A 12,463-nucleotide genomic window follows, 5' to 3' on the forward strand; every position below is an offset into this window, starting at 1 on the left:
TTAGGGAACCTTGGGGATAGTAGTTTGTCGTGGCACCAGAGCTCTCTGACAGAGAGGGCTCAATGTCTCACAAAACTACATTTCCCAGAATTCCTTTGGCGGCATTCGAGGAGGCGAAAAAGCAAACGCCAATCCCCGCCCCTTTCTCTGAGTGACAGCCAATGGCGGCTCCGCTCTCTTTTGATTGACAACATTCCTCAACCACGCCCATCCCGGGTCCGCGTCCTGCTGTTACATTAACGGACTGCTACACTAACGAAAGAATTCCAGCCCCGCCTTTTTTCTTTTGACTGACAGGCAGATGAGCCAATGGCTCCCTCCTGGCCGGCCTCGTCGGCGCCTCCTATTGGCTGACAGGCGAGGGTTGGACTCCTCAGTGTGGCTCCGCCCCTTTTAAGAAGGTCTTTAAGAAGCAGGTAGGTGGGGAGGTGGCTCTCGGTGGGCGCCAGCGGGGAAAGGGACAAGGAAGGGAGGGAGGGATGGTGGCTCCTGAGGTGGATGTCGCCTCAAGAGAGGAGGAGGAGGAGGAGGAGGGAGTGGGTCGCTTGGGGGCCTCGAGGGAGGGATGCCCGGCCTTCGTGCCCCTTTGCCCTTCAGCCAGGAGCATCTCTTTCCCTCCTGGCCCCATTTCTTCAGGTCTGGGGCTCCAAAGCGAGAGAAATAAGCCCCTGGAAAGGGATGCCAAGGGGCCAAAGGAGCAGCTGAGGGATTGGGTTCCTTTCTTAGTGGAAGATCCTCTGGAAAAAAGGATTTGGAGGCAGGCTGAACACACTGCAGAAATAATCCAGTTTTGAAACCATTTTAGGTGCCAGAACAAGCTCCACTTCCCAGAATTCCATAGCCCTGAGCCCTGGCAGTTAAGGGCTGCATCCACACTGGAGAATTAATCCACTCCGACCCCACTTTCACTGCCACAGCTCAAGGCTGTGGCATTCTGGGAATGGCAACAGTTGGTGCTGCAACAAATTTAACCATTCCCAGAATGCCATTGCCTTGCCAAGAAAACCCCATGATAGGTTTACCTTCAGGTTGTGACAAGTCAGAAACGACTTGGAGGCACACAACAAAATAGAAGCATAGGGCCTGAACAGACAGGTCAAAATAAAGCTGCTTTGGGTCACTTTGGAGGTAGGCTGTTTAAATGATGCATGCGTCCTAAGAGTCTAGAAGTCACACCAAAGCCATGCTCCAGCCCTAAGGAATGGAGCGCAGCTTTGGTGTAGATGCAGCATTTAAACAGCATACCTCCAAAATGACTTGAAGCAGCTTTACTTTGGCCTGTCTGTATGGGGCCAAAGTTGAAGGGATTGGATAGGTTCAGCTTAAAGAGAAGTCTGGGCTGTGACATGATGGCGCTCTTTAAATACCTTAACGACTGTCACAGAGAGGAAGGGACAGACGTCTCCGCTGGTAAGGCCAGGCTTAATGGTTTTAAGTTACAGGAGGGTAAATGTCCATTCTAGAAATGTGAGTGTACACATACACCTTAAAAATGTTGACAGTGAATCTTGTACCTTGGGCCAGTTACTGTCTGTTAACTTAAGCCTACCTATGGGAACTTACCTGCCTTGTACTATTCCAGAATGGGAGCAATACCAATATCTATCCACTGCATCAGCATCACGGTTTGAGGCATCTGGGCATCCAGGGTTTTTAAAGCACTTACTAGAAACATCGTTAAAACAAAATTAAGGGGATGATGCAGATTTAGCAGGCGCATGTGGTCTCACTTTCCTAAAGTCTGACTTACTGGATTTAACACTAGTCTTTGTAAAACAAACTTCCTTCCTACAGGAGATGTTCTTATGACCTTGCGATCTGCCTCTACTGAATTGTCTACTGCATGAATGGAAAGATGTAGCTACTGTGGCTGCTTAGAGTTCGGCCGTCTGGTTTTGAAAGCTGCGTGATCTACGCTGCCTGTATAAATGATGTATGGAACTGATTCAAAAGCATATTCTATTGCATTGAACTGAAAACCCTGAGTCTCATCCCATTTAAATTCCCTTCTCTGGTGCTTAAACTCCTGTAAGCCTTGCCTCTGGCTTGTAAACATCTACTGATCAAATCTTCCCGTTCTCTATGATAACAATGAGGCGCGATAGACCACAAGAGCGGGCAGCCAGCTGGCCAGCAGAGCATATCAAGGTGCTTCTTGCCCTGTGGACTGAGGCAGCCGTCACTCACGATCTTAGCTCTCATGGGAGAAACCGCGCAGTCTATGATGGTATTTCTCAACGCCTTGCAGAAATGGGCATTTACCGGACTGGTGACCAGTGCCGAGAGAAGATGAAAGGCCTGAAAGTGGCCTACCGCAAAGCTAAAGAAAACAATTCGGTGGGGCGGCCACCCATCAAGTGTCCATTTTATGATGAGATTGACCAAATAATGACACAGTATATAAACTGCAGGCCAGGCTTTCCTTCGGAGGCTGGTGAGGGGTCCAGTGTGACTGCAGACAGACAGGAAGGCCTCTCCATATCTGAGCCCTGGGGGGGTCAGTCCAGCATCTCTGAGCGTTGGGGATCCCATGCTTCTGGGCACTGGTTGCCACAGACTGCTGCCTCTGAAAGCCAAGAGACTGATGAATTCAGCTATGTCCAGGCAGAGTCTCGGGATGCCTTCAGTGAGATCCAGGTAATTCCAGTTCAAGTGAAGGAAGAGGAATCAGAAGATGAAATATTGCCTGAGCTGGGTAAGCCCCCTTGTTCATTTTGCTTGACTTCATGTTACTAAAAGCTACTAAAAGCCAATTCAGAAGAAAAATCACATGCTACCATTCCTGTAGAATGATACTTATTTAGCATACCGCTCAAGGTGTTTGGATGCTTTCTCAGGTGGTGCCCTTTCCCCTAAGTTACTACTTTTTCCACCCATAGAGCATATTTAATATGAGCACAATCGGATGCTTTCTTACTTGCATTCTGATGTGATTTTACTTCTGTGAGGCTCATATCCAGTTGCTTTCTCTGACTAGTCACTGTATTTTTTGCTTTCCTTATAGATGTCTCCTCTCCTATAGTGATGGAGACTCAACCTGCACCGAGACATCTCATCTCTATGCTTGACCAACGGCCTCATCTTCGAACTCGGAAGCAAAAAGCTCAGGGGGACGGGCAGTCAGGCTACCAAAGGGGCACTGGCCAGAAATACAATCGTTCGCATCAGCTGGAGCTGCAGAGAATGCAGAGACAGGTTGCCAGCCAAGTAGAGGAGAAGCAGAGTTTAGCAGAGTTCATTCAGCATGATAAAGAGATGCGCCGTGAGGATAGAGAGTTCCAGGCCCAGCTCTTTGAGAAGCTTTTCCAGAAACAAACTGAACTTATCCAGGCACTCACTCAACGACCTCCTCCCAGTCCTACCTCCACTGCTTGTACCAATGTTCTACACACCTATCAGGTGTCTACAAAGGCTGGAACAGGAACAACACCAACTCCAGGTCCTGGCTCACAGCTCCAGGCTTTACTAGAGCAGATAATGCAAGCTGAAGGATCAGGAAAGGGCCTAACCAGGCTTGCAATGAAGGAAGCACTTGGAGGAGCAGTGAAGGTGCCCCCTGATGTGCAGTACTGGACTGCTGAAGAGATACTGAGGTGGCTGCTTTCACAGCAGTCTCCTGGAGACCAATGCCAAGAAGTGCTGACAGGCCCAAGGCAGTTTGCAGTTGCAGGGCACATGGGAACAATGGGGAAAGGTGATAACCCAGAGGCACATCTCTCTGTTTTGAATCCATTATGTGACTCCTACCAAAATTCAGGACAGCAAAGGAAAGGCCAACTTCGTAGCAAAGGCCAGCAGCTCTATGGAAGCAGTTGCGCTAAACCACTAGAAACAGACACAGACTTAGAGATGCACCGCCAGAGTTTCAGGCAGTTCCGCTACCAGGATGCAGAGGGACCCCAAGAGGTCTACAGGGGCTTGTGGCGCCTTTCCCACCAGTGGCTGCGCCCAGAGGCCCATACCAAAGAGCAGATCATGGAACTGCTAGTTGTTGAGCAGTTCTTGAGCATTCTCCCTGAGGAGATCCAGACTTTGGTACGCGAATGTCAGCCAGAAAATGGCAAGGAGGCTGTGGCCCTGGCAGAGAGGTTTCAGCTTCACTTTGAGTCAAAGAAGCAACGAGACCGGGTAAGACCATAGTGGAAGTAATTTATTTGAATGTGGGTGGGAGAAGATGTGAAACCACGTATCTTTTTCTCTGGCCAAGGGACTCCAGATGAAATCTTAGCAATCAAAAGTATCAGATACTGAGTAACACACTCATATGAGTGAAATACACTCTTGTTAAAAGTTTAAGATTCTTTCTTTGAAGGTCATTTAGAATGGGTTGTTTTGCTCAGGGTCTGGAAGTTCAGATCCCCAGTGACAAGCAGTACAGATCTTCTGTATTTATCCATGGTTCACAGAAAGCAGGAAACAACTTCTACATTGTTAATGAATTTGCACAGCAGGGGTGATCTAAGTGCAGCCTTCCAGATGGATTGTTGGATAGCTGCTTTCATCACCCCTAAGCAGCATAGTTAATGGTGAGGGGTGCTGAGAGTTGCAGTCCAACAACATCTGAAGGTCTGCTCTTTGCCCATTCCTTTTGGAAATGGGAGCTGAAAGTACTGAACACTGGTGTGGTATTCTTGTGGTTCCAGACACAGATGACATCTGATGACATAGTGGCAGATTCCCCCCATGAAGAACTAGATGAGGATCAGAGACAGCCCTACATCAAAGACAGTCAAGACAATCCTATGAGGGGTGACCCGCTTGGTAAGGATTTGTTTGTTATAATGCATTAAAGCTTTGATATCATAGATGAATAGATCTCTTCATTGATCCTTTTAGGTTCACTTGTCATGGTCCTCATTTGGAAAACTGGTGCTAGCATTCCAGTGAATTTTGGTGTTTCATCTACCCAGCTCTGTTTTTTTCTTCATGTTATAAAGTCTCTAAATTGAATTATATGATACTTTATGCACCTCATGCTACAGGCTATCCTGTACTAGTTTATCAGGTGAATGTGGATATGAATGCACAGGGATCTTGTAGCACCTTGGAGATCAAGAGAAAAATGTTTGTAGCATAAGCTTTCATAGACTGGGTCTGCTTTGTCAGATTCCACTTGGATATGGATGCTTTATTATTATTATTATTATTATTATTATTATTATTAAAGTTTATTTATATTACACTGTAAGTTTTACATGGTGCTTTAGACAGTCGTCAAACACGATACAGATAAAAACCTTCCTACGGTGTACAATCTATAATCAGAAAGCAACAAAATTATAAAATAACGGCTTAACATTAAAGCAACTCTAAAACACTAATACATCCTTATCTATCAGTTTGGCCAATTATTTCTGTTTTTGGAAATGAGAAGTGATTTTATGTGGAGCTTTATGGAAATTGTGGAATTTTATGTGGAATTTTATGCAAATTGTTCTACATGGAGTTGATTGGAACTAGTAGGCATCAAAGTACGGAAAAGTAATCTATTAAAGGAGCTGTACCCCTGAAGTAATTTTTTTCCAAGTTCTGTGTAGGAAAAAATCAAAATTCTCTTCATCTGATGTATCATCATGTTTAGTGCAATTGGTTAACCCACTGCTCCACTGCTAAGCAAGACGATGCATACGGTCCAGACCTTAATTAGAGGTCATTGTTCTACAGAGAAGAGCCAGGAAATACTGTAGCCCCAAATGAGTCATGCACATGCCTGGTAGTACATGGTTGGCAAAATATTCAGAGTAACTATTAACTATTAGTCTGGCAGATCTTTGGGAGAAAAGATTCTGCCTGATACTAAATCAGACAATCAGATATTTGGGAGAAAGATCCTAAAATGGACAATAAATCAGACCCAGCAATAAAACTCATATACCAAATTATCCTAAGGGCAGTATCAGGAGTATAGTTCTTGGGAGACTTTACAAAAAAGGCAGTCATGCCCTGCTAGACATTATTAAAAAGTACACATTAAAAGATTAAGCTTTTTCAAGTTAGTTAAGTTAGTTAAGAAAATTAATAAATGTTCCATATTTGGTAGGTCAGTTTCTCTAAGCTCAGCTTGTGGAATAAGTGAATAGTAACATCTTGTGAGCCAACATGGAGTTGTGGTTTAAGCATTGGTATCCATGAATCCCTGCTCAGTCATGGAAACCCACTGGATGGGCAAGTCACACACACTCATCCCTCAGAAAATGTTGTGACAGATTCGACTTAAGGTCACCATAAGTTGGAAATGACTTGAAGGTGCACAATAACAACAACATACCAGCCTGTATCCCAAGCTTTTATGAGGAAGAAAGAAGACTGCCAAGGATTGTTCACATTGTAAGGACTGTAGTAATAATTTTTGTACTGTATCAAGGTCCTTCTTGTGAATTTGTATCTTCAAAAAGATGTTAGTTAAGAAAGTATGATCCCCAGGGATGAGTGGAGTCGTGCTGCATCTGTGGGCCTAGGACCCAGATCTTCTGATTCCCAGCCTAGGGCCTTAACCACAAGCCCATGTGTTATTTTTCTATCTTGGCAGGTCTCTCAAGATAAACTTATTCTCCATCTTCAGGTACAGAAGCTCACCTTCGGCTGAGGAAGAGGCCAAAGCCAGGTCCAAGGGAACGGATTGTGGCCAAACAGGATGGAGAACATGAAGAGGCAACCACAAAGCAAAGGAAGCTGGACAAAAACCTAGAGGACCAGGAGACAATGGAGACCGGTGAAAAATTAAAGCAAATTCCCAGTTCTATGCCAGGAAAGCAAAGTGGGAAACCAAAACCCCGGGGAAGACCTATTCCAGGGTGTAATGCTTCTGTGCCTGGAGAGAGTCATATTGAAGGTGGAACCAAGATAGATGCCAATGGCAGAGGTTCAGAAGGTCTAAATGGGGTACTCTCCCCCGATCCATTGAATGAACAGAAGGGATCAGCTGGGCTTGGGCCATCTCGGTTGGTTTTTGACAAAGTTGTGACTGTTCCAGGCTCCCAGCGTGAGCATGATGGCCACATGTCTCCTGAGGCCGATGGACCGTCACTCAGTGACAGCATTGACATTTTACTGGATTCTCCCTGGAGTGGAAATGGCAGTGGTGACACAACTCATGATGGCCCATCTGGTCCTAGGATGTTACCATCCTGCGCCAGTTGCACCATGTTGAAGGCTGAGTTGGATACTCTGCGTGAAGAGCTCAGACTAACCCAAGGTAACTATGTAGGCCGGGGTAGAGAGTGTCCACTTCACTGAAGACACAGGTTGCTTTTGGGTGTTACTCATTTGTTCAAGCATCTTTGTAATGATTATTTGAACACATGAGTTATAGACCTCTTTTGAATTGCTAATAAGTGAAGTTATTGTCTTTTAACATTTGTTTAGCACTGGGTACAGTGCACTGAGTACCACAGAGATTTTGAAACCTTACAGTCTTTCCAGAAGATTAATTACTAGGCTACACATTATGTCCACCCTTGAAGATGCCAAACAATGTGGCAATGCTCAGTGACCTAGTTTGTAATCTAAAATAAAGTGATGATAATCAAAGAATTTTATAAGGGATTAATGTGTATTCTTACTGTGATTATCTAAAAAAAGGCTGAACAAGGCTGGGAAAGGCAGATAGTTGGTAAAGAGGTACAGACTACTCTAAACGTAGAAAGCAGCATAATACAAGGTGGAACAAGATATGTAAACAGTAGCAGATACTAAAACAGAGAATTCTTGAATGATGAAATAAAATCTATAGTTTGGGATAGAGACCTTTACACCAGTGACATCGCTAGGGGGGTGCAGACTGCACCATTGGAGAGATGTCATCATCACCAACCCAATTTCCAGAAGCAGGACCTCACAGTGCACCATAGGTTTTATCCCATGCAAACATACTGAAGAGGAGAATTTCTCTGCTCAAAGCAGATGTTTTGTCTGTGCTTTAACATTGGGGGCTTTGTCTGCATGAGTGGTTGGACCCGTGGAGGGTGTGTAGTCCAGTAATGATTTTACTTCCTTCTCAGTGTGTGGTTGCAGTTGTCCTCAGTGTAATGAATTATGTGTCTCTCCACACTGCAAAGTAATAGTATTTTGATACCAGGTTAACTGTCGTGGCTCCATCCTGTGACAACCTGGGATTTGTAGTCTAGCGAAAGATCTAGTTCTCTCCTCACAGCTATAGCAAAAGGCTCTGTAGTAAAGAATTCTAAAGAAACCGCAGGACTATAAACCCCAAGATTCACTTGGATGGATTTATGGCAGTTAAATTAGTATCAAACTGCTATAATTATGTGTTATCTTACATCCTGTATTGAATATACGTAATTAATTCTACCTAAAAGCTTAAATAAGACAACCATCTTGCAGATGGGAAAGAGTGGATGCCCCATATGAGAACAGAAAGCCTTCAAACCATGATGCATGTGTTTTTACACACTGTAATTCCATTAAATAAGCAGAATATTAGTTAACTCTCATTAATACATTTCATTCCTGTTATCTGTGTGTGTCAAATACTGCCAGCCTATCCTTGTAAGCCAGGGTAAATAGTGTAGATTCTGGTCTCCTATATGCTGTTAGTGCATTGGAGCTTTTTTGCTCTCTTTTTAAAAATGCTATCAAGTTTCTGTCAGGTCTGTTGTGTTACTGGAGTAGACTGGGACTCAGTAGACACACATGATGTAATAATGTATATTCTGTACTAATATATCAGTTGAGTTCAGTGCAAGTTGATTGTCTATACAAAACCAGTGCAGTAATATAAAATGAAGGGTGTGAGAATTGGGGTAAATACAAGGATCATAGAGAGATTAGCAGCTTAATGAAGATGGCAGGAAGGAAGATTCTGAAATGTGAGTCTATGAACAGCTCCCCTAAATAAGTTTGTTTTCTTGTCATTTAAATAGCTTCCACACTGTATGGGTTGAGCGGTACCGCATTACGAGATTTGTCAGAGGCTCTTGGCACCATTGTGCACATCCTCAACAGTAGGAAGTCCCTGTCAACAACCAATGCATCCCAGAATGTCACTGAAATTCCCAGCAGGCCAGAATGGCGAGAGAGAAATGTAAGTCTTCCTTTCTTACACCCCTGTGCTTAAAGAAAACTGCTCTTTCTATATTACTCAAGCTATAACTTTTCATTCATTTCAAGAAGGCATTGTCATCCTTCTTCATATTGCAGACTAGTAAAAGAAGAGAGTGCTGAAGCAAGGATATAGGAGTAGCAGACATTACACACTTGGTTTTGCTGTTTTTTTCTGGTGGGCTCTATAGCTTCAACCTCATTCCAGAGCAGATTCTACACATCTTGGGACTCTGATCTGATAAGGGGTCAGGGCTTCCATTTTCCTTTTGGTCTCGCATGGGGATGGGCAGCATGTGTTCATCTGGTTAGCGTTCCATTGGAACTCCTTGTGTCCTTTACAGTTGGTTATGGAGGGTTGATGTTAGTTGCAAATCAACATCTGGAGGACCACAAGCTGCCCATACCTGGTCTAGAAGATCTTCAGTATATTACTCCAAGAGTGCTTATGATACTGTTTAAACTGGTTGGCTTCTGAGGTGGGTATAGACAGGACAAAGTTGGATACCCAAGAAAGTGCTCATTCATAGTTCATTAAACCATGGTCTTATGGGACAAAACAGAATATCCTCTGTTGATTACTTATGCAGGAATGGAGGAACCCTTTTAAGCCCTTGAAGACTGGTGAAAATATATATTTGGTTCTAGAAAACATTAAAACTAATTTTAATGTTATCTTTTTGTTTAGTTTCCCCTCCCTAAATAGAACAGAGTATGCAAAAACTACTGCTTAGCTACTAATATATATGTATATTTGTCTTCCCTTTAGCACTTATGAAATGTCTCATGGGCTGAACGTAACCTAGCATCAAGAAATTCAGCAGCAATATTGACAATACTAGGTTGAGGACCTATATTAAAAAGGAAGAAAAGTGCCCTCAGTTCTTGGTGGTCTGAGACTTATAACTTACCTTGCTACATTCATCTCCTTCCAATCGCATATCATATAGGTTGTTCAGACTGCAACAGGCTCTGGAGCTAATGCTCTTTTTACTGTATGGCAAATGTTGACTGTCATTACTTTTTTAATGCTTCTCTGTTTATTTGTTTTTTTATACAGTAGTAGCTGTTTGTTTGTTTTTCCTCTTTCCTGCTTGGATCTAAATAAAGCTACTGAGAATGGTTTTGTGTACTGTCTTTGGGCAAGCAGTAACATGTTTGTTGAACTGGCTGGTACAAATGTTTAAAGATGTGGAGGTTCTTTTATTCAAACCTTAAAATCCCAGTCTGGAATGGCCAGTCTGCTTCTATGTCAGATTAGAAAAGGTCTTAGTGTTTTGTATTAAATTGCAGGTAAAATAATTAAAATCAATGTAAATTTTTACTTCTACCATCAACCAACTACTGAATGCTTTACTTAGTAAGTTATATCAGCAATATTACAACATTAACGATATGTAGTGTTTTCCAGCATAAGTAAGATACATCAATTTTTCAAGCAACTTATAGTCTATAGTTTAAAAAATGGGTGGAGGAATAAAGGTCCAAAACACACTGCAGATATAATCCAGTTTGAAACCACTTTAACTGCTCTGGCTCAATGCTAGGGGACCTTGGGAACTATAGTTTATTGTGGCACTACAGCTCACTGACAGAGAAGGCTCAATGTCTCACAAAACTGCAGTTCCCAGAATTCCCTAGCATTGAAAAAGGGCAGTTAAAGCAGTCTCAAAGTGGATTAAGTCTGCAGTGTGTTTCGGACCAAAGTTAAAGTAGACCAGACCCAAGACAGATCCGAACATGTGTGTTACCCCTCATATTTCAGAATAATGAGTTAGTAATTTCACTTCATGCTTGGAGAAGTTGAGTTAAGATGCCTTAGGGCCATGTCGAACCATTGGTCTATCTGGCCTAAGGCTACCTGCTGTTGTTAGTGGGAACTTGCTGGCATGTTGGACAAGGGTTCTCCCAGCCTTGCTATCTGAAGTCTATAAGGCTGAGTAAGAGTGGAAAGTAGGAGGTGACTGAGGCCTCATGCATGGAATTCATGTGCTATACGGTTGGTCCTCCATATTTGCAGATTCTTTATTTACAGATTCAGTCATCTACAGCTTGAAAATATTTTTTTTAAAGTATACCTTCCTAAAAGCAAGCCTGATTTTGCCATTTTATATAAGGGACACATTTTACTACAACACCGTATATAATGGGACTTGATCATCCACTGATTTTGGTATCCACAGGGGATCCTGGAATCAAACCCCAGCCGATGGCAAGGGGCCCACTATACTATTGAACTGTGTCCCTTTCCGAAAAGGTGCCATATGAGTCCAGGACAGCTGCAGAGAATTAGCTGGGAACATTCATTTAATCAATACAGATCTAAAGAGGCATAAAATAACTTATAAACTTAAGTAGTTAATTAGTTTACAGCAGATAAAACCACAATTTAGTTATTTTATTTATTCATTTGGGGTATTTATACCCTGCTCTTCAGCTACAACCGCAGCAAACGTCAACTCTCAGGATTCCAGAGCACTGAACCAAGGCAGTTAAAGTGGTGTCATATCAGATTATTCCTTTACTATGGATGCAGCCTTATCTCACACTTAAACCCTTACTTTAATTGCTGCAAACTGAACCCAAAGTACAAAAAGAGTTTGCACGGAACTCACCAGGAATGTGAGTACAGTGAAGCTCAGCGAAAAGCACTTTTGCCATTTTAGCTACCTCTGATGTTGCTTGACCACAAGTGTCCTGGTTGTCCTGTGAAATATCAGAGGACACACTGCCTGCTCTCACCCCACAACCTTTGACAGTTTAAGTCAAGTAGTTAGTTATTTACTTATATCCCATCTTTCTGTCCCAATGTAAGGACTCAAGTACTGACAGGACCATGAAATGCCGTCTCAGAAATGCATAAACTCCTTCCTTTTCCACTGTAAATGCCATATTTATGGGCCAGGATGGTATAGCGGCATATAGCCTGTGTAAAACCAGTGTGTTTGAGTGTTGCACTGTGGAGATGATCAGATGGGAGAAGAAGGGGGAAGAGAAAGGCATCATCTTGGCTAAATTGGGTGATTGCGTGGGAGATTTTCAGACAGCGTTGCGCTCATCCAGGACTTATCCCAGGGAGGACCAGGAATGCTCCAGCGACAAACCATTCACAAGGAAATCCCACGAACGCAGGCCATATATAAAGGTATCGTTTTAATTAAGCCAAAAAGGATAAACGACCATAGAGTTGTAGTTTTAATTAAGCCAAAAGACCATAGAGTTTGTTTCAGTTAAGCCAAAAGACCACAGAGTTGTAGTTTTAATTAAGTCTAAAGAACAGTTTTTGTTTAAATTAAGCCAAAAGACCATAGAGTTGCAGCTTTAATTAAGCCAAGACTATGGAGTTGCAGCTTTAATTAAGCCAAGACTATAGAGTGGCAGCTTTTAATTAAGCCAAGACTAT

At 43.0% G+C, this 12,463-nt stretch overlaps 1 protein-coding gene across 3 annotated transcripts; it reads left to right on the forward strand.

Moving 5' to 3' along the window:
• Positions 1–1,243: 1,243 nt before the first annotated feature.
• LOC121916162 lies at positions 1,244–10,183 on the forward strand. Of its 3 annotated transcripts, XM_042440978.1 has the most exons (7): positions 1,245–1,410; positions 1,795–2,695; positions 3,005–4,128; positions 4,644–4,761; positions 6,563–7,195; positions 8,883–9,043; positions 9,830–10,183. In XM_042440978.1, the coding sequence occupies exons 2-7, from the start codon at positions 2,083–2,085 to the stop codon at positions 9,836–9,838; spliced, it is 2,658 nt and encodes an 885-aa protein (XP_042296912.1). In that variant the 5' UTR covers positions 1,245–1,410; positions 1,795–2,082; the 3' UTR covers positions 9,839–10,183. The 3 variants fall into 3 exon arrangements, with proteins under 3 accessions (XP_042296910.1, XP_042296913.1, XP_042296912.1); XM_042440976.1 differs by having other exon boundaries at positions 1,244–2,695; XM_042440979.1 differs by having other exon boundaries at positions 1,244–2,695; positions 4,650–4,761.
• The last annotated feature ends 2,280 nt before the right edge of the window (positions 10,184–12,463 follow it).

The sequence above is a fragment of the Sceloporus undulatus genome, chromosome 9 (assembly GCF_019175285.1).
Source record: "Sceloporus undulatus isolate JIND9_A2432 ecotype Alabama chromosome 9, SceUnd_v1.1, whole genome shotgun sequence".
Classification (NCBI taxonomy): Eukaryota; Metazoa; Chordata; class Lepidosauria; order Squamata; family Phrynosomatidae; genus Sceloporus; species Sceloporus undulatus.